The 25,105-nt window shown below is 52.6% G+C and overlaps 14 protein-coding genes across 14 annotated transcripts; 4 read left to right on the forward strand and 10 right to left on the reverse strand.

Annotated features, from left to right (window-relative positions):
- Nucleotides 1–589: 589 nt before the first annotated feature.
- On the reverse strand, nucleotides 590–1,193 carry SNOG_11462 (hypothetical protein; the record flags this gene model as incomplete). Its single annotated transcript, XM_001801653.1, has 2 exons — nucleotides 590–756; nucleotides 920–1,193. The coding sequence occupies 2 exons, from the start codon at nucleotides 1,191–1,193 to the stop codon at nucleotides 590–592; spliced, it is 441 nt and encodes a 146-aa protein (XP_001801705.1).
- An 891-nt stretch (nucleotides 1,194–2,084) lies between these two features.
- Nucleotides 2,085–4,264, reverse strand: SNOG_11463 (hypothetical protein; the record flags this gene model as incomplete). Its single annotated transcript, XM_001801654.1, has 5 exons — nucleotides 2,085–2,215; nucleotides 2,269–2,841; nucleotides 2,895–3,287; nucleotides 3,350–3,549; nucleotides 3,618–4,264. 5 exons carry the CDS (start codon nucleotides 4,262–4,264, stop codon nucleotides 2,085–2,087), a joined length of 1,944 nt encoding a protein of 647 aa, XP_001801706.1.
- A 1,016-nt stretch (nucleotides 4,265–5,280) lies between these two features.
- SNOG_11464 (hypothetical protein) lies at nucleotides 5,281–6,019 on the reverse strand (the record flags this gene model as incomplete). The annotated part of the gene is given in 2 exon segments (XM_001801655.1): nucleotides 5,281–5,524; nucleotides 5,541–6,019. The coding sequence occupies 2 exon segments, from the start codon at nucleotides 6,017–6,019 to the stop codon at nucleotides 5,281–5,283; spliced, it is 723 nt and encodes a 240-aa protein (XP_001801707.1).
- Nucleotides 6,020–6,636: 617 nt separating this feature from the next.
- SNOG_11465 (hypothetical protein) lies at nucleotides 6,637–6,995 on the reverse strand (the record flags this gene model as incomplete). Its single annotated transcript, XM_001801656.1, has 2 exons — nucleotides 6,637–6,677; nucleotides 6,881–6,995. 2 exons carry the CDS (start codon nucleotides 6,993–6,995, stop codon nucleotides 6,637–6,639), a joined length of 156 nt encoding a protein of 51 aa, XP_001801708.1.
- A 391-nt stretch (nucleotides 6,996–7,386) lies between these two features.
- SNOG_11466 (hypothetical protein) lies at nucleotides 7,387–9,511 on the reverse strand (the record flags this gene model as incomplete). Its single annotated transcript, XM_001801657.1, has 3 exons — nucleotides 7,387–8,742; nucleotides 8,822–9,328; nucleotides 9,470–9,511. 3 exons carry the CDS (start codon nucleotides 9,509–9,511, stop codon nucleotides 7,387–7,389), a joined length of 1,905 nt encoding a protein of 634 aa, XP_001801709.1.
- Nucleotides 9,512–10,105: 594 nt separating this feature from the next.
- On the reverse strand, nucleotides 10,106–10,855 carry SNOG_11467 (hypothetical protein; the record flags this gene model as incomplete). Its single annotated transcript, XM_001801658.1, has 1 exon — nucleotides 10,106–10,855. One exon carries the CDS (start codon nucleotides 10,853–10,855, stop codon nucleotides 10,106–10,108), a length of 750 nt encoding a protein of 249 aa, XP_001801710.1.
- Nucleotides 10,856–11,723: 868 nt separating this feature from the next.
- SNOG_11468 (hypothetical protein) lies at nucleotides 11,724–12,206 on the reverse strand (the record flags this gene model as incomplete). The annotated part of the gene is made up of 2 exons (XM_001801659.1): nucleotides 11,724–11,885; nucleotides 12,153–12,206. The coding sequence occupies 2 exons, from the start codon at nucleotides 12,204–12,206 to the stop codon at nucleotides 11,724–11,726; spliced, it is 216 nt and encodes a 71-aa protein (XP_001801711.1).
- A 934-nt stretch (nucleotides 12,207–13,140) lies between these two features.
- SNOG_11469 (hypothetical protein) lies at nucleotides 13,141–13,849 on the forward strand (the record flags this gene model as incomplete). The annotated part of the gene is made up of 2 exons (XM_001801660.1): nucleotides 13,141–13,446; nucleotides 13,499–13,849. The coding sequence occupies 2 exons, from the start codon at nucleotides 13,141–13,143 to the stop codon at nucleotides 13,847–13,849; spliced, it is 657 nt and encodes a 218-aa protein (XP_001801712.1).
- Nucleotides 13,850–14,441: 592 nt separating this feature from the next.
- SNOG_11470 (hypothetical protein) lies at nucleotides 14,442–16,566 on the forward strand (the record flags this gene model as incomplete). Its single annotated transcript, XM_001801661.1, has 3 exons — nucleotides 14,442–14,975; nucleotides 15,180–15,378; nucleotides 15,638–16,566. 3 exons carry the CDS (start codon nucleotides 14,442–14,444, stop codon nucleotides 16,564–16,566), a joined length of 1,662 nt encoding a protein of 553 aa, XP_001801713.1.
- Nucleotides 16,567–16,790: 224 nt separating this feature from the next.
- Nucleotides 16,791–18,870, reverse strand: SNOG_11472 (hypothetical protein; the record flags this gene model as incomplete). The annotated part of the gene is made up of 6 exons (XM_001801662.1): nucleotides 16,791–17,300; nucleotides 17,356–17,528; nucleotides 17,845–17,945; nucleotides 17,995–18,099; nucleotides 18,122–18,541; nucleotides 18,596–18,870. 6 exons carry the CDS (start codon nucleotides 18,868–18,870, stop codon nucleotides 16,791–16,793), a joined length of 1,584 nt encoding a protein of 527 aa, XP_001801714.1.
- A 575-nt stretch (nucleotides 18,871–19,445) lies between these two features.
- SNOG_11473 (hypothetical protein) lies at nucleotides 19,446–20,600 on the forward strand (the record flags this gene model as incomplete). Its single annotated transcript, XM_001801663.1, has 2 exons — nucleotides 19,446–20,013; nucleotides 20,074–20,600. The coding sequence occupies 2 exons, from the start codon at nucleotides 19,446–19,448 to the stop codon at nucleotides 20,598–20,600; spliced, it is 1,095 nt and encodes a 364-aa protein (XP_001801715.1).
- A 205-nt stretch (nucleotides 20,601–20,805) lies between these two features.
- Nucleotides 20,806–21,218, reverse strand: SNOG_11474 (hypothetical protein; the record flags this gene model as incomplete). The annotated part of the gene is made up of 3 exons (XM_001801664.1): nucleotides 20,806–20,986; nucleotides 21,039–21,116; nucleotides 21,166–21,218. The coding sequence occupies 3 exons, from the start codon at nucleotides 21,216–21,218 to the stop codon at nucleotides 20,806–20,808; spliced, it is 312 nt and encodes a 103-aa protein (XP_001801716.1).
- Nucleotides 21,219–21,623: 405 nt separating this feature from the next.
- Nucleotides 21,624–21,929, reverse strand: SNOG_11475 (hypothetical protein; the record flags this gene model as incomplete). The annotated part of the gene is made up of 2 exons (XM_001801665.1): nucleotides 21,624–21,782; nucleotides 21,918–21,929. The coding sequence occupies 2 exons, from the start codon at nucleotides 21,927–21,929 to the stop codon at nucleotides 21,624–21,626; spliced, it is 171 nt and encodes a 56-aa protein (XP_001801717.1).
- A 1,160-nt stretch (nucleotides 21,930–23,089) lies between these two features.
- Nucleotides 23,090–24,895, forward strand: SNOG_11476 (hypothetical protein; the record flags this gene model as incomplete). The annotated part of the gene is made up of 4 exons (XM_001801666.1): nucleotides 23,090–23,424; nucleotides 23,573–23,643; nucleotides 23,781–24,446; nucleotides 24,513–24,895. The coding sequence occupies 4 exons, from the start codon at nucleotides 23,090–23,092 to the stop codon at nucleotides 24,893–24,895; spliced, it is 1,455 nt and encodes a 484-aa protein (XP_001801718.1).
- Nucleotides 24,896–25,105: the final 210 nt, after the last annotated feature.

Genomic DNA, 25,105 nt, shown 5'->3' on the forward strand with positions numbered 1-25,105 from the left:
TCCTTCTCCTATAGCAATCTAATCTCATTTCTTGCCACCACATTTGGAGTTAAAATATGGTACCTTCTTCTCCGCTCTCAATTTCAGCAACTCATTCCCATCCTCAACTCCCAAGCCCACAGGTAAATCTCAAAGCACACAACGCCCTTACCTGCCGCAACACCCTACTCCTCAACCCGTCTTCCCTTCCTGCGGCGGTATCCCCAGCTCAAACACCGGATCGTCCAGCTTATAAAACCAATACATCTTGATTTTGTGCTCATGTTCAGGTATCGGGATGGGAGACGAAATGTCTGCGATGTTGATGGGTGGGTGCATTGGACGTTTGGGGACGCGGGGGAAGATGTGCATTGTAGTAATAGAGTGAGGAAGAAATGAATAGTTCCAGAAGGATAGAGATGTGCGTAAGTAGTGTTTTAGTTGTGATTGCCTGACCTAGGACTGATCATCATGGTGACTAGAAGACTGTGGCTGTGCATATGGACACTAGCATAGTGTAGGTCGACCGGTAAGTCAAACTAGGCAATTGAAAAGCGCTCAAACTAAAGTGGCATCTTCCTAGCCATCTCGAGAATTTTCAGAACGCCCTTCATCTTGAAATCACCGCCCTCAATCTCTCCTCCCGCATGCCAGAAACTCTACATCTCCTCCTCCGCCCGTCTTCATCTTCGTCTTCATACTCATCACACCCCACAAAATTCATATTCTCCTCCTCCTCCTTCTTCCTCATACCACAAGTCTCAATATCTCCTCCGCCTACCCTTCTCCAAACATCAAGATCTCACAACCTCCGTCTTCCAAACCCTCCCCCCCCCCTCCTCCTTCTAATGCATCCCACCCCCCGTCGCCCCCCCAACAATCGCCGCATTAAACCCCATCCCCATCGTCATCCCCGAACCCGCATCCGCCCCACTCGCACCACCCGCACTCAACGCCTCCTCACCCTTCTTCCCCTCGTTCTTCGCCGGCATCTCAGGCATCGGCGGATGCTCCACCACCTTCTTCCCCTTGACCTTTGCGCTCCCTTTTAACTTCGCCCTCTCCCTCTCCCTCGCATCCCTCGCGTCCAACTGCTGATCGTACGCCGTGCCTCTGCGCTCGAGCCTCTTCGGCTCAGCATCATCGGCTTGCGGCGCAGGCGGTGTTTGTTGGGGTTTGGATTTAGTCCCGAAGCAGGATTTCAGGACGGACATGATTCACGCTGGAAAGAAATCGACGAGGAGATGTGAATGGATCAGAGGGATCCGGGAGTTGGTTGTTGGGCGTTGTTTGATGTTTGTTGTTGTTCGTCTTTCCGTGCGATTCCGTGCTTGTGGATTTGTGAATACCGCCGAGACTCCGGGAAATAAAGTTGTGGCTGTGCAACGAGGTGTGTGTGTCGGATTGAGAGGTGCAGGCTGATGAGCAGCGGGCGGAACGGTTCTCCGGGAGACAAGCTTGCGAAGTGTGGGTCGGCGCGGAGCTTGTGTGAGTAAGGAGAGGAGAAGCGAAGTGTGGTGTCGTGTGGTGGTGCGCCTTAAAAGTAAAGCTGGTTGGCACAACGGCTGCACAACGCGTATGTAGTAAGAATAACGCTATACTTGATTTGCTCCTGCGCTTTGGACGTGAAGTTGGGCGATAGTCATCCCACTCTTAGTCTTGCTACGAAGATGGAATTTGCGTACATAGAGCCGCACCAAGATCTCGTGTGCTCCTCTGCTAGCGCTCAACGTCTGTGTCACTCAACATTCACCAACGCACACCCATTCATCTAGCAAATAATGCCAATCGATAGAGTTGAGTAAGTTTGACTAGTCTTCTCCATCTCCATCCCATCCCGTCCATTCATGCATACAGCCCACGTACAAAAACTCATGTCATACCCGATCAAACGCCACCGCCCTAGAAAACGCTCCAAATATGCAAATGCCATAGACAATAAAACTCTTTTCTGCCACTTATTCCACAATCTCCCCCAACACCACACGACGACACATCCTCGCCCTATATGGCGCGCGAAACCCACCGTAAGCCCAACATCGCTTCGCACTTAGCGACCTCGTGACGTCCAGCGCGCTCGCGCAGCGCAGAGCGCTATGAGAATGCTATTGCAAGAAGTCTCTGCGGACATTGATGAATGCGCCGCTGCCGCCGTCGTCGGCGAGTTCGTTGACGAGGGCTTCGGTTTGTTGGACGACGCGTTCGAGGGCGGCGGAGGAGGATTTGCCGAGGCTGACTGCAGAACTATTAGTTTACCACGTCCCATATATATAGGAATGTGCTTCTTACCTAAGATGGCGCTGTTGAGCTCCTCGGCTACAGGTACTCGTCCGGCAGTTTCGAGGAGTGGTGCTAATGCGCTGTCCGTTGGGCGCTCGTACGCTATGAGCGCAAAGGTGTCTTCCAGGGCGCGCTTGACTTCTCGTCTTGGGTCGTTGGCGAATTCGGCTTGCAGTTCCATGCCGTATTTGAGCATGTCCTGGGTCATCTGGTCGCGCTTGATCTCCTTGTCTTCCATTCCGTCCTCGTCATCAAGCTCTTCATTGTCTTCTCTGTCATCCCAGCTTGGTGTTGGATTGTGTACACCTAATTGCTCGTCCAGCTCCATTTCGAAGTCATATTCATCTGTCGCTGTGGAATTTCGCTTGTTCTGAGTCGATGCGGTGGACCGTTTGGATATTGGTGTTGGCACTGGTTGACATTGTGCGTTCAGCTCGTTGCAATGGCGGATCATTTCTATGAACTTTCGACACCGGAGCTTGAAGTAGATGTTCTCGTTGTCGCGAAGGACCGAAGGGTAATAAGCTGTAGTATGCTTGAGTGCTTTGTCAATGTCACCTTCGAGAATTGCCGTGCGGATTTCTGAACGAGTTAGCAAGTACTATCAGACAAGACAATTATTAACCTACTCTGACGATTTAGCGCATCCAGATCCTCAACATGCTCTCCATACGAAACGTTTCCATTCTCCTCATTTGCCAGAGCTCTCGCTTCTTCGACTATCTCCTCTCGGAAAGCTCGCGCCGTCTCGACATAGCCGTCGTGTGCCAGATACTGTCCGATTAGATCGTGTATCATGTCTGTTTCATTTGCCACCGGTGTGCGCGCGATCTCTGCTTGTATTGCTGCCTTCTCGTTCGCGACCATTTTGTCGATGTCGAAAGCGAAGGGATCCTGACCGAAGTTTGCGCGCAAAGTCTCGCCGGGCTTCTTCATGCCAACTGTCGGGAAGTATGGTACGTCTTTCTTGAGGTCTCGGAAAGCGGTATCTGTCCATGTTAGCGCCAGAATCTTTCTGAGGAACGCATCTACGTACCGATAAATAGACCATTCTTCGTGAAGAAGGCGGTGTTGGTCCGGAAATTGATACCGCATCCGATGACATCCAGCGTGCTGAACTTCTGGCCATATGGCTTCCCTGATGTCGTGTTGCTGAAGATCTGCCCGTCGTCCCCGTGATACGCAAAAGAGTCCGGTTCCCAGCCCGGTATTCTGCTCAACGCGACCTTCGCGCCGGAAAAGCCAACTCCTATCATCCTACTGCCCAGCGTTAGCTTCAATTCATGTGTCCTGTATGGTGAACTAACCCTTCTCTCCCCTTGGAAATGACAGTAACCTCGTAGTAATATATTCCGCACTGCCGAGGCATAGGAAAGTCCGCTCGCACCGCCGCCGCCTCGTCATGCGTCTTCTGAGACCCGGAGAACTTGGCCTGTCTCCCATTCTCCTCGATATCGATCTGAGCGAACTTGTCTGCGTCGTTCCACCTCGTCGGCCAGGGTGCGGGTTCGTCGACAAAGACGGGCGCGCGTTCGATGATCTCGTGAGCCAAGCCCCGGTAGGACGGCACCATCTTGTGCAGATTGAGACTACTCGCGCTGGCCGATAGCGACGCCGCATTCGAAGAGTGTGTAGATTTGTGGTCTCGCTGCGCTGCTAGCTTTGCCTTGTGTATCTCCTGCAGCCGCTCGGCATGCTTCGACCCTCGCAGGTACGAAGGTACAAAGAACGGCGGTATGTCCTGCACAGTTCCTCCGAGTCCCTGCCAGTATCCAGGCTGTCCCGAGTAGGAAGGCTTCGTCCAGCTGGTGGACATGCTGCTGTGGTGGCCCTCGGCATCAATCGAGCGGGAGAGGCGGTGGTGGCTCACGTTGTGGCCTGTCGCGCTGGTGCTATTGAGGAGGTGGGAAAAGGCACCTGATCGCGTCGGCGTGGGGTGGGATGGGTTGCTTCCAGTGCTGCCGCTCGCGACCGCGGCGTATGAAGAGCGTCGTTGATTGTACATGGTGGAGGTGTCGTGTTGGATGGAAGAGGCACGAGTGACGAGGTTTGGAGCAATCGCAGCTACGGCCTAGGCGGGTCCAGGGAGCGAGTGGCAGAGGGATGAGTGGTCCCCCGGAAGCTACGTATTCCTGGCACTCAAACGAAAGCAAAGGCGCGTGAAGGTGATGTCGGACGCGGCGATATGTCGAGCACCCGAGACGTCAAGAACCAGAGATGCCAGTCGCGAACACGGAAGTAATGCAGCACACGAGACTAGACTCGGCAACACGCTGACGTATGCGTGGCAGCAGCTCCTTGCAATATCATCGTCTGGGGTTCTTGAAAGCGCTGGGGAAGACGGCAATGACGAGTGACGGTGTCTTGGGTGAGGTGCACCATTGCACCATGTTAGACCGAGCGCCGGCCGGGGGAGCTACTGCGGGGACAAGGTTATCTCGAGATAACGCACGCCATCATGTGCATTGCTTGCATCACATCGTGATTTTACTCAGTGATGTGCTCATGGTTTCGACACTGGGCAGCAGGGTGGTGACAAGATACTCTCGTCTTCAGATTAGGACCGCATTCCATCTCTCAACGTAGACAGTTGCCTTCATCTTCCGCCCGCGCGTGCTTCACCGCCCACGCCAAAACATCACTGCGCACATGATCATTCATGAATCTCGAGTTCAACCAATATGGCTGTGATAATTGCTATTCTAATATCCAGCTTCCCCTTTCCTTCACGCCATGAATCCACAAAGAGCTCCCGTGAAGTACTCATACCTCCACACCACAGCTTCGCGCTGTACGCGCTATCCTAGATCCGCCCATATCGCATATCCAGACGCCAGAAAGCCCCATCGCTTTTCGAATAGATATGCAAGCGCGCCCATAAAACTCCAAACATGCAGCAATGAGAAAATCCAGACGTGAGAATACAAGTGGAGAAGAAGACGGGTGTCGAGCCAGAATGAGTGACAAAACGTAGCTCGAAGCCAAAAGAAGTTGCCCAATGCCAATGCGATGGCTTGTGGTCTAGCTGGCAGCGACAGGCGCTGGTGAACTGGCGAGGGCATCTATCGCCGGTGGTGCTGGGGTGAGGCCGCTCTTGTCACTCACAGCACTGCTTTCGTCCTTGATCTTGGTATCGCTCGATCCCGTTGAGTCGCTCTTGACATCTTCCGAGAAAGCAGCGGCGCGTTGTGACGCCTTCCACGATGGCAGTTCGACGACGGAGCCTGTGAAGGTCCGGATCCTGAAGCCGGTCTTCTGCCACTTCCTGACCTTGAACTTGCCGGTGCGGTCGAGACTGCGCAGGTTTGGCGTTGATAGCACCAGCATTTGCCTTGGGACCTAGCTTCTGGGCTGGCGCGGGGACTGCGAATGGTGTGGTGGAGTTGGGGTCGTTGATCATGTCTCCGAGCTTCTGCTTCTTGGTCTTGGGGCCAGGCTTGCCGCGAGCCTTTGGTGTGCTGGTCGCGCCATCGACAGCAGCGATGCCACGCTTCTTCGGCGCTGGGCCCTTCCGCTTTGGCCCGGTGGTGGGTGGTGCCAGCGACGAGGGGGTGTTGGTTCCGTTCATTGGAGTTGAGGCGTCGGCGGGAGTGTCGGCTGAGGGCTCGATGATCTGGGGGGCGGCAGGCGTATTGGGGGATGAAGTAGGTTTGGGTGCTGGGCTCGCGACTGCTGTAGCGGGCTCGTGTGGGAATGCCTCTAGTGCCTTTGATGAAAGTTTGAGGACGACAGTCTTTGTCTTACTAGTCTTTGCGGACATTTTCGCGACCAAGGTGAATCGTCGACGCGATGGTCGCGATGCGTGGTGGTGATGCGCAAAGGGTGCAGCGGCGACGTGGGTGCAGCTGAGGGACGAGGCTTTCTGTCTAATAGGGAGGCCGTGTCAGCTGGCGCAAGCGTCTTGCTGGGCGGCGACGAGAGGCTGCGTCGATGGAGTAGTCTGCGCGAGCGGTTGTTAGACGTGGTACGCGTGGTGGATGGCGACGGTGAGAATGCGAAGACAAGTCTGAACGTGTGGGAAGGGAGCCAGCTGGTGCGTCAAGCGGGTGGGCGTGATGGCCCGAAGCCCGCCCTCATGCTTGCCCAGATCCATTGCCCCATCGCTAACTCTGTTTCCAGGAAGCGGACGGTGTGATAATACCTTTGCTGCAACGCGCGCTAAACTCAATGCGGCCCCGCGACAGCATCTCTGTTATTGTTAGAACGTGCCGAAATCATCACTTTGCATCCCATTGCAAGTGCGGCGTGCTCTTGCAGCTGCTTTCGCTCAGCGTTTTGCGTCCGTGTGTTGTTCCGTGGTTGGTTTAATTCGCGTGCCGGTAGCGCTTCACCGTGGAGGCGATGCGCTCCCTTTCCCTGGTTCCGGCAGCAGTCTCATCAGAAACCCCTACCCCTCTGACCGCCGAAACTCTGCCAACCTGTTTCCAAAAGGCGCAGCATCGTGCACCAGACATGCACTCTCCGCCGTGCATCCGCCGCAGTTGGCCCTGCGCCCATGGCGAGACGTGTGTGCCTTGCGTCGCATGTGCGAGGGCTGACATGATGCCTGCAATGTGAAGCGTTGCATTCGAGCACACCAGCCCACCGTACGCGTTCGCTGTCATCCAGGCCTTGCACTAACCCCCCCACCGATATTGATCTTCACGAAGCACTTGTCTCATGACGAAAGACGTCTTGATCTTCGCTGCCTCTGGGGCTTCTCGGATAGCATTGCTTCTGCCTCTCGTGAGCATCATGTTGTTGTTGCTAGCTGACGATGATGATGACGACGACACACTCCCACGGGCTTGTTTGCGAGACTGGGCATGATTTGTATCGGAACATCTCTGGCGACTAGCGGACCGAATTTGGACTGGATGAGTAGCCAGGAAATGGAGAAGACAGCTTCGCGATTCGGCGCGCTTGTCGCGACTTCTTCATTTTATGTTGGCGAGGCAGGCGCCGCCATCAACACACCAGCTTCCACAGCATGTCGCTCATATAGGCTCAGTAATGATTTAAATAATTTGCATTGCACTGATCATCTATCCATTTTGCTGCCGCTCCAATGCTTTGGTTCCTCGGATTGCGCGAGCTTTTCCAACAATCCAAGCCTATGCTTTTGCCACTTCACCTCCAATTGCAACTCTACAAAGGCTTCCACCAACTCTTCTTCCCCTTCTCCACGCGCTTCTCTGCATTCTCATACTCCTCCACCTTATCGAAAAACACGACCATAATCGTCGTATCATCTACCGCATTCCTACACATTGGCGACGGCAAGCTCAAAATACCTGTAAATAAGCCCCTCCTCGTGCCACCCATCGCGTTCCGTGCCAAACACACCGCCGCGTTGTCATCTTCAATTGCAAAGAACTCCGGCGTTGCTTTCCAATCGACTTCCAAACCGTTCTCAGGGTCGACTTCAATGCCGTCTTCTAGTGTTGTGAAGTTTGTTGGGAAGCGTGGTGGGTTCTCAATCAAGCGTGGGTCTTTGGTGACGGAGCCGCCGCCGCGAGATTTGGCTTCGAGCCAGCGCTGGACGCATTCGACTGCGTGTTCCGAGGAGATACGATCCCAAAGTCCGTCCGAGGCCATAATCATGAAATCGCTCTTGCCACCTGCTCCAGGCTCGACACGGACAATCTCAGTTTCAGTGATTTCCGGCTCCGCGGTGAGATACGGCGGTGTCTTGCTCCCTGGCCGAGGTGAAGTTCCCCAGAATTTGTACTTCATCTTGGCGACGAAGTCGTTGTCCCATTTCCAGCGGTGGTCGCCAAAGGCACGTGTAACTGCGAGACCTAATAGGCGACCGGACTTGGGGTCGATGATATCGGGCTCGCCAGGATGGTCTTGCGCGAGGCGAGCGACCTCTTTCTCATTAAACCCAGTCTGATCGATGGAAAGGGGAATGCTGGTGTAGGATCTCGTAGATGGGTCCCAGCGACCTAGCACAGCGCGACTGTCGCCTACGCAAGCAACACGAAGGGTATCATTCTTGGGATCAAATGCTGCCAGTAAAGCGCACGAGCCTGACAAGGCAGGCGCCAAGGCATTGATCGCAGCTGCATTAGCAGCAGGGAACCAATTAGCTGCAGTTTGCGCAGTGTCCATTATGTTCTTGTCGAGGCGGAGGAACGTTCGCTTGATAGTGCTGTCAATTTCAGGCGATGAGGAGTTTGCAGGCAAGCCAAGTAACGCTGAAGAAAGCTGCGGAATCAAGGTCCATTGCAAGACATTTGCACAGTGCCGCCCGGCATGGCCATCGAATATACTCCAGTAGTTCCAAGGCTGCTCTCCTGGCCCAGGGCTAGTTCCCAGCGAAAAGAAGTCCTCACATGGCTCGTTGCTCCTGAATCGGCAGCCATGGGTAACCGGAAGCCTGTCTGCCTTTGCGTCGTCTTCGCTCATCTTCCATCCAAATGCAAGCTTTTCAAACTGCGAACTCAAGAATTTGGCTATGTTAGGATCCTTGAGCGCCGCAGCTGGATCCATTACGTGGAACTACACCTCGTTAGCGGTCGGAAACAGTATCATGCAGTGCTGTAGCGGCAGATCCAACATGTGGACCATGAAAACTCACCTGCAGATAGTGGTCGAGATCCTCCTTAGTTTCGTTAAAATGCACCGGCGTAGCATGTGATCCATCATCTTGAAAGCTGAGATGTACATCGTCGGTCCAGTCCAGGTCTTCCACGTCGACAAAGTAGTATATCAGGCCACTGATCACAACAAGGAAAATGACAGTCTTCTTGGGAAACGCTGATTGAAGATGACCAGCAGCCAAAGCATCGCTGGAAATATGCCCAGGGGTCTTCGCGAGATTCTGGGTAGCGCGAGATGATTTACGCGCAAGTGAAGACAGGACACGTGATTGAGAGACCGGAGCGGGCCATCCCGAAGTGCGCGCTGCACGCTGCCGCAGGATGGTGTGTGTTCCAGCGGAGGCGGTACTTGTCGTGCGTGTTGCAGGCGCAACATGCAGCGCGGCCCCTCGCCGTATGATGGACCTCAATCGAGGCAGCATTGCGAAGTTGGGATGCTTACGCGATGCAAGAGCAATGTTCGGCGCGAATACCCTGAACTTGACCTGGGAGCTTAGGCCATGCGCTAGTCTGTCGTAGCTCCACCAATCACATGCGACGAGTGAGTGGGCCTCGTAATATCACTCACGAGGAGACACATTCGGTAGACCCCTCTCTCAACAAAGATACTGAGCCTTAGCACTTACCAGAGAGCTCTCAGCATCCTTGATGTTTTTCTGCCATTGCATGTGACTTCAGGAGAAAGAAACGCGGATGTCCTCGTTAAGAAGGGAAGCAACTATGTTCCGTCACATGTGTAGACGTGCTCTGTAGAAATGTGTCGTATTACCTTGGGTAATCCGCGTAGAACTGTGTGTGAACGTCAAGTTTAGCAAGTGATAGCATTGAATATTATGTCGGTGAGGTCGTGACACATGTGCAATCAGGTTACCATACTATTATCCTTGACTCCGAAGACCAACTGAACTGCGAGTATTGTATAGCTGTCGGCCATGTTTGACAAATTGTCCTCCACCAACGCCATCGTATCATAATTCCAAATCCATAAAATCCGTAGACATGGATGGCGCAATTCGCCTTCAACCCAAGACAGAAAGAGTGGACGATAACCAAACGATAATGAAAGTAGTTCCCAACGCCGTTGTCCATTGAGCAAATACTCCAGTGACAAGGTCCTACCCGGCGCATATAGCTGAGAAGTAGCCAACCTCCAAAGCGATAACAGTAAAGATAGATACCACCATGGTGTTCATCCTCGAATAATCAACCCCACTCAGATGCCACTGGTGGCGGCAGCAACTTCGTTCATGCTCTCAATACAATCACATTTCGGACCAATGTACATCCTCCACGGGATCGTAATAGTCTTTCTCCTTTTTCTTCTCTTTCTTCTTATCGGTCGTGCTCCTTCGCCGAAGCATCATCTTCATCCTCGACGTAATCTTGCTGAACGGTGCCGTGCTGTTCGATGTCGGCTGCTCCACCGGCGCCTCGGCTTCTTTACTCTCTTCTTTGTCGTTATCCCTGGGAGGTGGGCGGTACACCTCGACTGGTATCACAGTGCGCGGCTGTGAAGGTCTTCTGACGCTCCTTGGTGGAGGTGATGCTAGCCGAGGAGGTCCCGGAGCCGGTGGAGGCATGTCTCTCATGATGGCGTCATGCTCTTTGTGATTTGTTCTCAAAGGAATCGAAGCTTGTTGGGTGATTTCCACTGGCTTGATCATGTCCCACACGGGCTCCGTTGGGCTGGACGGCTCTGAACTGGATGACATTGGTCTGAGAAGCACCGTACTTGACTTGTCCCAGTCATAGTCCATACGTGGGGAATACGCTGGTGTGGACGGTTCCGAGTCAATGAAAGTGCCAAAACTCCGGGCTGACATTGGAGGAGACATCAGGCCTGGTGTTCTTGGACTTGTGTAGTCAGAGGATTCTTCTTGTATAGAGAGATGGCGTCCTGTGAAGCGATGAGGCTGGTTGGGTGATGAGACACGAGGAGGCCTCGGCAATCCATGGTTAGAAAGGGGTCTCCTTTCAATTGTGGCAGCACCTGGGACAGCGAGAGTGGTCATGGCGGCGTTTGTGATCTCAGCCGCGCCGGGATGGGCGCGTCGTGCTTGGTATCAGGCTAGGTATACTTGGTGTGGAAGTGAGCCAAGTCGCTACTTGATTGCAGCGTTTATTTGCGATGAGACGGAACAAATGTGTGACTGGAGAGGACAAAAGAAGCGAAAGGGGACTATTAATCAGGCAGCGCTGTCAGCAAGCGGGGTGCGACAAACAAGAGAAATGAAGGAACGACTGCGCCCCCAACTCTGCGAACCCGATAATGAAGGCAGAAGATTGTACTACCTCTGCCTGCAGCCGACATGTTCGATATATGAACGCACCATACACGCTTCACCCGCGCCGCATAGCAGCATCAAGCGATATGGGGACCATGCCAGCAAACACTCGTCGATTATTGCCGATGTGGTGGTTACGCATCCTCGCGCCATTCGAGTGAACGCGTCTAAAACCCATCAGGCGTCTCCCGTGTCCATCGCGACGGTAAAATGGTTCGATTCGCCTCCTGTCAGACGAAGGGTGAAGGAGCAGAGCGCTTAACCGAAAAGCTTATTGGCTGGCTAGACTTGGTGCAGCTGCGCCGCAACTTCGAAGAAAGCAGCGGCTAGAAGCTTGATAACGCCAACCGTTTCTGAAGCCGGTACGTGGATCAACGTCTGTTAGTTCCTTGCTCGGTCGCGTTCAGCTGTCCGGTCCCACAAGTTAGAAGGCCGGGGAAAGTGGTTCGTCCTCTGCTCATTGGTTGAGCCACCTACCCAATGAGCTTAGCAAGATGAGCTGTGAACCATTTCTCCGCTCAACTTCAGCGAAGGAATGTCCAGATCATCGTGAGCGATGCTCTTGAGCGTAATTTATTGGACTTGAGGATTTTAGCTAGCCCTCTAGACCAAGTCCCCGGTTCGCACCAACGATGAGTTCAAGTGCCCGAGTCTGAGGAGCACAAGGACCACTCGTTCGTTGAGGGTCAATGGCCGGCAAAGCCCACAAGAACCTTGCTGTATGCAGCTGCATCTGACCCAGACGCGCCTGATCAGGCTGACGTATCCATAGTAACTTCTTGCTTGCTGGCACCGGTGAACGTATCAAGATCGGTCGGTTTCTTACCAAAAAGAGGCCCAACCCGACTGTGGTGCGTCAGCGTCAATCCGAATGGAATACCATCCATGATCCTTGAGAGAATCCTTGTAATTTGTCCATTCTGTCCTGGACCGCAGCAGCAGTTTGTAGCCCCAATGTGCTGATTGGATGCGCTCTGGTAGAGACGGCCAGGTATCGTGGTGACGCCGTGTCACGGACACCTACACATGTGCACATGGAGGTCGAAAAATCATTGCGCTTGTTTATGGAACTTTCCATATTATGAAGAGCGCGACCCTGGGCCGTCGCAGCATAGAAACTTCGGATGTGGGGTGGCAGCCGCGAAGTACGCCCGACAGTTGAGCCGCTGTCAGGAGGGCGCCAACGCGGGTGAGGCGCGAGCGTACGCGCTTGTAGATCGGAAAAAGCTACTCATGCATCTGCATACTCCTGGGGCCATCGTTTGCTACTAATCGTTAACAAGGTATAAGAGAAGCAGAGCAGGATGGCGGAGCTGTTGAGCGGGCGGCAAACTGATTCGAAGATTATGTAATTCGTCGTAGCGCGCAGCTTTGCGCGTGGACACTTCGGAAGCCACGATATCTCCTCGGCAACGACACCATCGTCACTCGCAAGTGCGCCTTGGTTTCGAGCGCGCATCGTCTGGGAAACCCTCAGCTTCCCATATAACTAGTAGCCTACCTTCCAGCTCTTTCGCCCCTGGAATGAAATTACATGAGGGATAACAATGTATCACGACCACACATTAGCCCTTTCCCCTCGGTCGAGACGCCGACCGGCACTCATTTTCCGTGGAATGCTCTCCAGAGCCTACCCAGTACTTTTTGTGACCACGACTAGCTGATTTCAGTATTGCGCCTTGGTAGAGAAAGTCTTGAAGCGAAGCTGACTGAACAACCTGCGTCCTGATGCCGGCACAACCCAAAATTCCACATTCTTCGGAAACTTCCTCCATGTCACGATAGAGACCCATTCTAAACGTTAGCTGCAGGTGAAACGTAGTATCTTCCATTCCTGTCCAATTCGCGTGGTAGGAGTAAATACGTCTACAGTTTCATAAACTAGATTTGTGCTAACTCTGCTCTTGTTGCATTCGATCAACTCTTTCCCCCCTCACTCGATTCTTCTCAATAATCGCACTCTCTGGCAAGATTTCGTCACCTTATTTGATAGCAATTTCGCTCCTCTGATCATGAAGGTCAGCGTCTGGCTCTACGCTGTGATCGGGCTCGCAGACGCCTCAGCTTTGCGTCCACGAGAGAACGCGGCGGTCCCCAGCCCTCATGCATCAGCATGGAGGCCCAAGAGCAAAGACCCTCAGTTTTTCAACCTCAGGGTCGATGACAAATGCTCAGAAGGTGAGGCCGCAAGCGCGTGCCCCTTCGCCGGATATGCGATCAGATTGCAGGGTGGCAATGCTATCGCGACACCTTACAACAAATGGTGGGACCCGAAGCTTCCCATGTTGTTCGTCGACGATGATACCAAGTGCTACACAGTGAGTCCTTGTAAGCCTTGACCAGATGAAAGGTGGCTAATCGGTTCCACAGGTCAGCAAGAAACCTCTGCAACTTTACGTCAACACCGTCGATGGCTCCTTGCGGTATGCTCCTGTTGGTTGGCTACCTGCCAACTCGGTCGCGATCAGCTTCTACAAAACGGGCGACAACCCAGAAGGACTAGTTGACCCAAGCCCTGCTTACTTTTCCTGGCCGTCAACCGAGGGCCGCACCAATCAATTCTTTGCTGGTAGCTGGTGGCTCTGTCCCATGAGTGGTACCGGTCAGTACAAGGTCTACATCAGCGACTACAACTTTGGCGACGCTGCGCCAGGCGGTGAGACGAAGGAGGGTTGCACGAGGAAGAGCCTTGCCGCTGTCAACGCCGATCCCTGGGGTTGAATTATTATGATTAGCTTCACTATTGATATCAAAAGAGAAGGATGTCCTTGATAGTGCACACTCTGGCGCAGTAGCACATCGCACACCTCTGGAGGGAGCATTGCATAGGGCCGTTATACTTTTCTTCACACAACAATTCACACGAACGCATATATCCAGAATTTGTAATGTTTACACCTTAAAACAACTCGTTTTTGCTCATTCACCATTAGCCACCCTCTTGTTGTTCACATGCCTTCCGCGACAGACTGGAAATGTCACCCCCATCAAACACTCTAGGGCAGTCTCTGCTCCCTTTCACCTTGGATTCATGGCTACTCTTCCCGATGTTGCGTTGCCGCGCGATAACGCTAACTGGTCGCGTTCACCACGTTCACTTCACCTCACCAGGGCTAGATCGGCTCGTCACTGAACTTGCGGTCCATTTCTATTACTCCCTCTCACTGTTTGCTTTCCACGCCCTCCATCATTTCGCAAGCGCAACCCCTGCGCTCCCGCATCGCTCTTTGGTACTTAGCCTACGCCAAATTTTGAGACCTGAGTACTACACCTTGAGGGCGCGGACCTAGGAAGTCTTCGGATACCCGGCATGATGGAAGCGGGATACATGTACCTCGATCGTGACTCTACAGGATCCTCTGGACGACTCATCGAGCGCAGCCAAACGGGTCCAGCTCGAAACAACGAAACGGATCGATCTAGGCGCAGCGGGTCGCAGCGTTTGTTGCCACAAAACACGGCGGCAGGTCAGGAAGTCGTTCTGGCACCAACTCGTCTCTTCCACGGGGCGAGTAGCACACAAGCAAGCTCTACGCGGTCCAAGAGCGTATACAGCCAGGATGATACACGAGGAAGCTCAATCCGGTCCAAGAGCTTATACAGTCAAAATGATAAAAGTCAGGCGGAAGGTGTAGCTAGCGATCTGATCGACAGCGGATACCATCACCAGCGCAACGAGTCACTCCATGTTCAGTGGACGCAGAACGATGTCACACGAATGGCCGGCGAAATCTACGACGAGAGTATCCCTGCTGTTTACTTGTCTCTGCTAGGATTTTGGATCTGCGAAAACAATGCGAATTACGAGATGGCTAAAGCGCACATTAGAGAGCTGTCGCTTGACCAGGTAAGTTTGCGATTCATACCTCAACCGTCGCGTTTGCTAATATCTCCACTCAGGGTTACAGTGTCAATCGGATCAATAATGTGTACTTGCGAGAGTTGCTCGTCATTACGCAGAGTGCGCGTCCTCCGTAAGTGAAGTGCTGTTTTCTCTTCTCCCAACGGCGACATTTTTATCAGAACGTGACCAACATTCATACACAGGAAGGCACAAGAGAAAATTGCAGGTAAGGCAGCCCCGGTCGTTGAGTTCGAGCCCCACGCGGACGAAAACTCCTTCGATGTAATTTATTTTGCTAAGCTGGAAGTTCTACCTTCGTCTCTGCGAAAGAAGCCGGAGAGCGCCGTTAAAGAAGACCAAACTGCAAGGCCGCTGCCGTCACCTATTGGAAAGTACCCACCGAACAGTAAGTGCCTGCTTCATGATCTGCATTCAAACTTGCTCACAGCTCCAAGCACCGGATCGTCCCCATCCACTGAGTCTGAAGTCCCGTCAGTCGGGAAAGATCAGTGCCACTCCAAACCGCTCTGTATCCACACCCCTCATGAACAGGAAAAGGCGCGGCACCATGCACATTCCACAACAAAGTGTCGCTTTCGAGGAGGTAACACGTGAGTTGTCACGCCTCACAACTGCTACTACCGCGTCGTCTAGGAATTCCACAGACACAGACGACGTCTTCGGTATCACAGACAAAGACTTCAATCGGCGCAGCGACCCCTTCGATCTAATGAACGCTCTTCTGGCACTTGAAGGCAAAGAGCCTGTCCCGGACGACGAGGACCTGGACTACCATCATGATGGCTACGAACTAGCTTCCTCAGATGCTTCATCCAGGGTTGAACGTGATACGCCATACAACCCGCGGACCACCTCCCTCCAAGGTCCCATCAGCAAGCCATTGATCCTCAACTCCGCGCCCACAGTCAAAGTCCCAAGGAGCCCGACGCGCTACGTCTATAGTGCCGCGCCTCCGTCACCAGCACCAGCAGTAGCAGCTCCCGACCCACCCAAGCGATCCCTCCGAGGTAAACCCAAACTCCGCCAGCTTACCTCGCGCTGGGCGCAAACCATGCTCTTTGGCCGCAGACCTAACCTGTCCACAGGAGACTTCTACCGCCCAAACTTGTTCCCAGGTCCTGGTCGCGCACAGCATGCGCTGATCGAAGAAGACGGCGAGGACGACTCATCACCCGCCCCCGCTATCCTCTCAAGCCCAGCAATGGCCCAAATCCGCGCTGACTTTCCCATTCCCCTCGTCTCCAACCCTGTCTCCACGCTGCCCATGCTCGTCGCCGCAGCTACGTCACCGTCTACCAACCCCGTGGGGCTGGCTGAGCAGATCAGGACTGTGCTAGAAGCAACCCGCGCCCGTGGCAACACGCTGGCGCTGGAAAACTGGAAAGGTATGTCATGTTTCGAACAAGCGTGGAGGCAGGGAAATGAGGATCTTTTGATTTCGATTTTTGGAAGTCAGGATACGCAGTTGGAGCCTGAGGACGTGGCCAGTGTGGAGGCGGTGGCGAAGGAGTGTCGGGCGAATGGGGAACACTGGGTCGTGGAGGTTTTGATGGAGGAGGCGGACATATTTTAGGTGCATACGGGGATGGAGATGAAGGAAAGGATTGCGAGATGAGGATTGGACGTGGCTGAGAAATCCGATGAGGAGGTTTTGACTGCGGAAGGATGGGACGGACGATACACTTTTCTTATGTCTGAGCATCACGAGTTGATGCACGATTCCTACTGCTCTCACGCAGTAACCAGAGGCAACACGTCGCCCCACATAGTTGGAAGAAATTGACTTCAGTTGTCATATCAATCTTCATTCAACCCCTTCAATCTCTTCTCCTCCACCAGCCGTCGTTCAAGACTACATCTCAACACCCTCTTCTCCTGCCCAATCCCACACCCCTTGAGCGCATCATCGTCCTTGTCCCAATACACCGCCCACCCATACCCCCCGCTCTCCTCCTCCACTGCAACGAGACACTCCTCGTCATCGAGCGTCAAGCCCTGCTCGTCCTCCGTCCAGTCCCATGAGCCGACTACGTGCTTCTTCGCTTCCGCGCGAGGGCCGTATTTGAGTTCCCGGGTCTTGCGGTCGGCGTAGATCCAATTCAGTTTGGGTTTTGCAGATTTAGAATCCGGGGTGGACGGGATGGTGCTGACGAGGCCAAGCGTGGGTGTGTAGGGTATGGGTTTGTGCGGGAGGTCTTCGGCGGGAAAGGGCAGATAAAAGCCTGTGAGAGGATGGGGTGCGTTTCCGTCGTTTTCTGGATCGGGAGCCGGGAGTTTGGTCTTGGGGTCTTTGGGCCATAAGCAGACCTATATGCGACCATTAGCATGGTGTGGTTGAGTGTGATGATATGATTGCGCCCACCTTGCCGTCCTTCAATACTACGATTGCGTCATGTACTTCATCTTTCTTCCTCGATTGCGCATCGCAAAAGACATCTAAGTAGAACTCTTCCTGGCGCTCTTCGGCTTCGGCTTCCTCGTCCAGTAAGCGCTGCCTGTGTACGGCTTCGCTTGTGCCGACTGCGATGGTGCTACCTGCAAGTGCGAACAAGTCGAGAACCATGTTTAGCCGGTGTCGTATAAGATTAACACGTCCTTCAATCTGGCCAGGTGGTAGTCATTGCAAGGCAACATCTTGATATGTGGTTGTGGAGCAAGGTTGTTGATTCCATCTACTAGGATCAGCTCCGATGCTGTCATCGCACGCGCGGAAGTGGAGCTTGGACCCGCTTGCAGGGGTCGTTGTCTCAACTTCCTTAAACGACCATCTCTATCATTCTCCATCTATACTTGTACAAGTCGCTGCCACTTTCCTATCGACGCCCTCGTACTCGTCCTCGTGCAATATAACGCGGCTCATCCAATTCCCACCTGCGATAGTCATTGTCATCATCCCACCATTCCTCCACGTTCTTCTTCACGTCGACATAGTTCTCGAAGTCGACAATGCAGCTATCAAAGTATCAGTCCTGTTCAGAATGTGTCCTACAGCTGGACTTACCACTTCTTGTTCTCTTCATCCCACATGATATTTCGCATTCCGCGGTCGTGCAAGCTGAAGCCAAGCTTCAACAGAGCCCTTATGAATGTTAGCATGTTTGCTCCGCTGCACCATGTGTAGAGCTTACATCGCTGCTTTCTTGAGCGCCGCTCGTACAATATCCCTCTCTTTACATGTCTTGCTCTGCATCTTCTCGTATGTCAAGGGCTCTCCAGATACCTTTGTCATCAAGATGAAGACTACGAACCCGTTTTCCATACCCTGCTCATCCAATCCAGACGGAAGCCAGTCGCCGACCACTCCAAGGAGATGCGGGGTGTGTGTGCACTGTTTATCTCCGAGCTTGCGCAAGGCCTGGACCTCGTTGAGGGTGTACTCATGTGGTTTCTCGACGGGGTTTGTAGCAATGCATCGCAAAGCCTCGAAGTACTGGATGCTATCATGCATGCACTGGTGGGTTTCAGCTGTATCATCCTCCGACAACTGTTCGCAGTAGTAGCTCTGGTGCTCGTCGATGACCGCTAGCGACTCAGTGGTTGCTTTGACTCTAGTAAATTATCAGCTTTGTCCGTGTAAAAAGATAATCGGCATGGATATTTACTGGTACTTCACTTTGACCATGGCCTCTTGTGCATTGTTGTGCAAGCCCTTGGGATCCTCGACGCAGACAGCCTCGAATACTTGCCTAGCTTCGTATGGTGGCTCGCCGTGTTGATACTTGACTTCGGACACGGCCCGGTTGAGCTTCCAGCACGAGCCATGTCGAAACCGGACAGCGATTCCAAGAAACCCGACCTCGCCACGGTCGCTGATCTGAAAGGAGTCTGCGCAAATCCCCGGTGGACTCAAGTCGTGAAGTGAATTAGTGATGACCATGCTGAAGACTCAGCAGAGGAGTTGTGGCGCTGATGCGAGTAGAGAAGAGTGATCGGGTTGGAGGCGGAATTTGTTGGGTGCTATGTACAATGCTGCGCAAGTGGTGTTGTAGGATGGGGGCAGGCGCAAAACATGTGCTAACCGAAAGAGGCTAGGCTGGGCTGAGGACATTCACTCCAAATATTGACGAGGTGCTCGACTCGGAGGGGTCTTGGCATGTGTTGCTCCCTCCATTTCACGTTCGTTCCAAACAGTGACTTCCGGCTGTCACGTAAGCAGCGAGTGAACGCCCGCTATGATTATAATCAGGCTCCTCTCTTCTACAAAAGATGCTCTATTCTCTCTATCAGCATTTCAATATCTCTGCCTTAACCAGTTCAGTTGACACGCTGAAGACGAGCAGGATCATATCTACGTACATCGCCGGCACTCATGAGTAAGTGAATCCTTCTGACTTCCTCATTGACAAGGTCTAACTAGCTACAAACAAACCTGATAGCCACCACTCAGGTGAACAAACAGATGACACTCTACCAGCAAATACGCTGAATGCGAAAGGTGTACTATACCTAGAGATGCCAACGCTCATCTTGGGCAAGGCCAAGGTCCAAGCAGTCAGTAACGCGGGGAGTATCTACAAGTACTTCAACGGCAATCTCGCCTTCTGGGATACTTTCCCAAAGGATGTACTTGAATTCTTTGAAGATCCACGAATCGTCGACGACATGGAGCGTTGCCAGCACTTGCCAATCAGCCCCGACCCTGAGACCGAGAAATTCAACAAACACTTCACCACGAAGGAAAATATGACTTGTGGCGGGGAAATCACGCTCTCTGGGCGCTTCTATCAAAACGCGCTCAAGCAAGTCACCGCAGTAGTTCAGACTCTCTCTGACCCAGAATATGGTGAAAGCGATCATGGCCCATGGCTGCCATACGACCTGACGTTCGGAGATTCCTGGATCATCAACAGACCACAGCGTGTTGCAGGCCGGGAGCCAGATGTCGTGCTGAAACTTCAAATCGATGGAGAGCAGGTACTTCGCTTGGTTGGTGAGCTGAAGTTCTGTGGGACTGTGGATCTGGAGGCGATGATTCACGAGGCGCTGATCGACGAAAGGACCAATTTCGTTGGTATTCTCGGTGAGTCCTTCAAATTTCGTCGCACACCAGTTCGCTAACATCTTCAAGGCCAAATCGTAGATTACATGCTTTCTCATCGATTGAAGTATGGCTTCATCTCCAACTATGAGAGTACTACAATTCTCTGGCTTGACTATAACACTGACAAGCAAGGCATTAAACAAGCTTGTGTCTACTTTTCCCCTTCCATCAAGCATTCTGATGATGGCAATTCAGGCAAACTGAAGGTAAGCCTGAGAATGGCGCTATTCTACTTGTTCCATATGACCAACTCTGATGAAGAGCAAGCTTGGAAGATCGATGAGACATACCGGAAATCGACGAAGTTTTGGATTGTTCCTCGCGTCCCAACAAAAAGGGAATTGCTACCGTCACGTAGTCAGACCGGTTCAGCTGCTCCAAATCGACAAGCGCCCTTCAGAACACCATTGAACACCCGAGCAGCTCCATACAATTTCTCCCGAAATACAGCAGGTACACCACCGCGCAGCGCGTTCCGAAACTCCATACTAGACGGCAACAATGGCTCGTCGTCGCCTCCTTTTGAGCCGGATACACCATCGGGGCCACCCAGGCAACGCAGTTGAGCTAAAAATGTATTGCCAGCGCTAGCTAAAGATGAAAAGGCTGTAGAAACCGATTCTGACTCTAATGGTCATATCCCTGGGTTATAGTCACTTGCAATCACTTGGGCGTGCAGCTCTGAAGGTCACCCTATGAATAGTGTCGGTATGCCGGTCACAAGAACATGAATAGGGGAACCAAATGTCCATCTGCTCATCGTGTCTATCATTAAGCCCCGTTCTTAGCTGCCCCTGCTGCATTCCCGACTTTGTCCAAATCGTACCACGTGCGATAGTGCACAACATTCTCCTCAGCAAGATCCCAGTGCCGGAATTCTGCCTCACTGAATTCTGGTACATCCACCTGTCCCACATCTATGATCTTGCAGTCCTCAAAGTCAACGATATAGCTAGGCAATATAATTTAGCATTGCGTGGTATCGTGCAGGAGGGAGTACTGACCATTCTCGCTCTGCCTCATCCCAGCCTATGTTGCGCAAACCTTTATCTCTTGGTCTAATACCGCAACCCCAAACGTTGCTATTTCCAAGTCAGAAATATGTCTTAAAACGTAGTCTAATTAACTGACATGAGCGCGCGCCGGAAAGCCTCCCGGATTTCGCCCTGCTGTGGCCGCGACATCTTGCAGAAAGTATCGTATCTGAGAGCAGACCCGGGCACTTTCTTCATGAGTATGACAATAAGATAGCCGCAAATTATCGCTTCATCATGCAGTTTTACTCGTACGTCGGTCTGGGTGACTTACAAAATGCAGGGCCCACTCTGGCACCGTACGTCTAGAAAATGGCGGAGTGCTTTCGCTTCTTGCACAGAGTCGGGGTTTGTGTTGATGACAGAATTCATACAAGCATAGGTTTCGGCAGAGGTTTCATCCATTCGTTTCTGTGTCTCATTTCTTGAGTTTGGGCGGTGTATGAGATCTTTCTTGCAATCCGCAAGAGAAGACTTCAAGTACTGTATTGTTGCCTGAGATGCGCGCACCCTTAAAATATCAACTTACAGCGAATTGCTACTACACCGGTCAACTCACTGGAATTTGATCTTGATCACTGCTAGATCCAAAGCCCCGTAGATTTCTGAAGGGTCTTCGATACAGGCAGCTGTGAAGACTTGTCTAGCTTCGCAAGGACTGCGGGTCTGCTGTGGCGCGATTTGGGACAGAGGCGCTTCAATTTGCCATCTCGACTTGTCCGAGAAAGTAAAAATTTGTCCATCAAACGCATGGTCTTCCCTAGATAATGGCGACAGAAGTCGCATCGCTGTCGGCGGAGAGACTTCCCCTAACATCGAAGAAGACATATCACTTGTGGTCGTGCTCACTTGGGTTGACATATTGTCGTGTCTGTGGGTGGAGAGGTTGTGATGTTGGGGATGAGAGTTCGTTCAATGCCATTAAGAGGTCGTCACCGGCGTGCTAGCCATATTGGGGCTGGTAAATATAAGTCCAAGTATGTGGAACGATTCAACACTTTCCAATGAGCATCGAGGCTAGGCGCTCAACATGTAGACGAGGAAGAGACGATTTAATAAGCTTCTCCTTGCTTGCTCTATCTTCTACGCTACTACGGCCACCTCACGACCTACATGCGAACCGCCTTCTTCAAGCTGGAGGAGCGTGACGGAGTCTTTACACTGCACTGCTCACGTATCATTAGACATTATGATTTCGAGAACGTGGTTGAGAATGGGAATATGGAGACTATCAGCCTGAGGTGTGCAAGGCCGTGCACGGATGAGTTGTCTTCCAGTCTATTAAGTCACGCTGCATGGAGCTAGATGTTCGTTCTCTGATTGCGTAGCGAAATGTTCACATCGCGCCGGATATGTGCAACAAAGTAGCTCAGGCAGTAGTACCCGTTTGCCTGTGCGTTTGGAGGTCTTGAATAGTGTCGTCGAAACTATCAATCAGCCGATCAGTCAAACGATTCTCAAGCTTGCTCTTCTCTCGATCTAGCTACGTGTGAACTCTTTGCTTTAATACACCAATCTATTACAGTGACTTCAGAAATGTTCTAGAACCTCTAATTTGTTGTCACTATTTGGCGTGAGGTTTCGTCGCTATAGCAATGGTAGTTGAGCTGACGCCTAAATTCATGGATATTGCGCTGCGTAACGGCGGCTCAAGATATCGACAACTGCTAGAATTATTCACATCGTGTTTGCGCCGCGTCCGTCAGCTCTTGCCATACCCTGGAAGAAGTCGCGAGCCCAGACCGCACCCTAGCACATCAGTTGAGACCTGTGTATCTCCCTCATCATCGCATGCCATCACTACCAGCACGCATATTTCCTTCACTATAGCTATCAAAATGTCTGGAAATGACCCCACCTACGTCCCTGCCCACGAGCGAGTCCCGATCCTCAGCCCCGAAGAACTAGACATCCTCGCGGAGTTCGGAGGAGCGACAGGATGCTCTCCCGATGAAGCGTTCGCCTGCCTGGACCGCGCCGGCTAGGATCTGGAGTGCGCACTATCGGACTGGGGAGATGACATGGAAGACGAGCACGGAGCAGCAGCAGAGTCGCATGCCGGATCCAGAGACGCGTTGGGCGACGATTTGACGCCAAACGCAACGGGAAGGCGCATGAGGGAAGACATAAAAGAGACCGCGGCACCGCAGTTTGATAGCCACAGGCTTGAAGTGCGATCCAGGCGTCTCCACGTGAAGACCCCCACGGGAAGTTTCACGCCGCTCCCAGTTTATGAGGATGACATCGAGCCCGGTGACGGCATGTCTGTGCTTTCACCGCAGTCGCACAACACCAAGAGCATGGCCATACACCCTTCAAAGGTCGTCGACACCCCCTCCACCGACACTGCGCCAACGTATACAAACATTGCGCCAGCGAAAATTGCTCAGAGTAGCTCGACTATCGAGACCCTTGAACCACGAAAAGGTCTTGCCACGTCCACCACAACGCGAAACCTTGGTACCGAAAGCATAGGCGTGGGCGATTTAGGCGACAGGTCCCAGGCAGAAGTTTTTTCCAGAAGAGTTGTGGTCCCTCAAGGGTCAACAAACCAAGGTGAAAGACAGCCTAGAGTGTCAGCGAATGAGCCAGAAGCGAGCCATACTCAATCTCCATGCGACAGTTGCAAAGCTCCAGTCAACTTAACTGCCTCTGCTCCACAGCCTGTTCAACCCCAACTCACCATGAGTACTGCATCGTCCGCATCATCAGACGAAGCCATGGAGATGGCTAGTGACAACTCTTCATCGAGCGTCGAGAGCCCAGCAACAGGCAGTTCATCGACCAAGCGCACACCAGTCAGCCCAGAGGGCGTGTTACTTCATCCTATCAGCATCCAGAATCTCCCCGCTCCCAAGACGGATGAAGCACTGTTCCTCCCCGCCGACGCTGAACGCACGTGGTATACCGGCTTCGTAAAGCCCTGGAACAACTTCCATAAAGAAGCATATACATACTGGAGGTCCGCACACCTTCGGGATGCCCTAGATGAGGTTAGAAACTATCGTTTCACCCCGCCTGTTGCAGGTACGATAGACGCGGGCTCAGTTGCTGGCCCAAATATTCTGCACACGCAGTTCAGCCGCGAGACACTTCAGGGTATCCAGAAGGTATACACACTACTCATGAGCACGCAAACCATGCGGCAAAACAAGCAACCGAATAAGATCTGGCTGGGCGATCCGGAGGATGAGGACCTCAATAACGCTGAGAGCGTCTGGAAGCCGAGTTACGTCGTCAAAGCGAGCCGTAATGCTGACGATGAGACGACGAGGATACTGGGCCAGGTGGAGTATTTGGGTGGTAGACTGGGCGCCTTGACATGGGCAATCAGCCAGCAATACATGAACAGTTGGGGTAGCTTGCGATGCGTTCTTGGTAAGTGATGGTATTTTGATCCCGCATATACCTTCAGGACTACCGATCACTAACGTTGTTCAACAGGAGACATCGCGCAATATATGCTCAAATCGTCGACCAAGCACGCTTTTCTTGTCTCGGCGGACGAGGTTATGTTTCTCAAATTTGAGCTCATTCAGAAGGTGCACTACGATGTACCCAATGGCGAGGAGCCCAAGAACCTATTCATCGAGCCGTGGCTTCACTATTCACCTCCAGTCAAGTTTGGCGACCTGATCCACGAGGCCAAGGGCACCATCTCGGTCAAGGTGGCGCTGATGTACCTGCTTCATTGCAGCATGCAGGAGGATTACGCATTGCCGATGGAGATGGGCAATGCGGCCAAGTATAAGGCGAAGACGAAAGCTGGAGCGAAGTGGGTGCAGAAACTGAGATGGAAGATTGGAGAGCGACTTGGGAAGTACTAGAGTTGTTGGATAGTCCTAGATAGCTTCATATGGTTTTTAGAGGCCGATGGAGTTGCATCTGCCGCAGTAATAATTCAATCGGTTCCGGGTTAAAGTGTGTCTTCTATGCGTGCTGTGAGCGAAGATAGCTTGGGTCTTGCTATCATTCGAAACCCAATAGTGCTGCATACACCCTCAGGCTGCTGGACGGACAAGCAGAATGGCCAGAAA

Source organism: Parastagonospora nodorum (genome assembly GCF_000146915.1).
Source record: "Parastagonospora nodorum SN15 chromosome Unknown scaffold_19, whole genome shotgun sequence".
Classification (NCBI taxonomy): domain Eukaryota; kingdom Fungi; phylum Ascomycota; class Dothideomycetes; order Pleosporales; family Phaeosphaeriaceae; genus Parastagonospora; species Parastagonospora nodorum.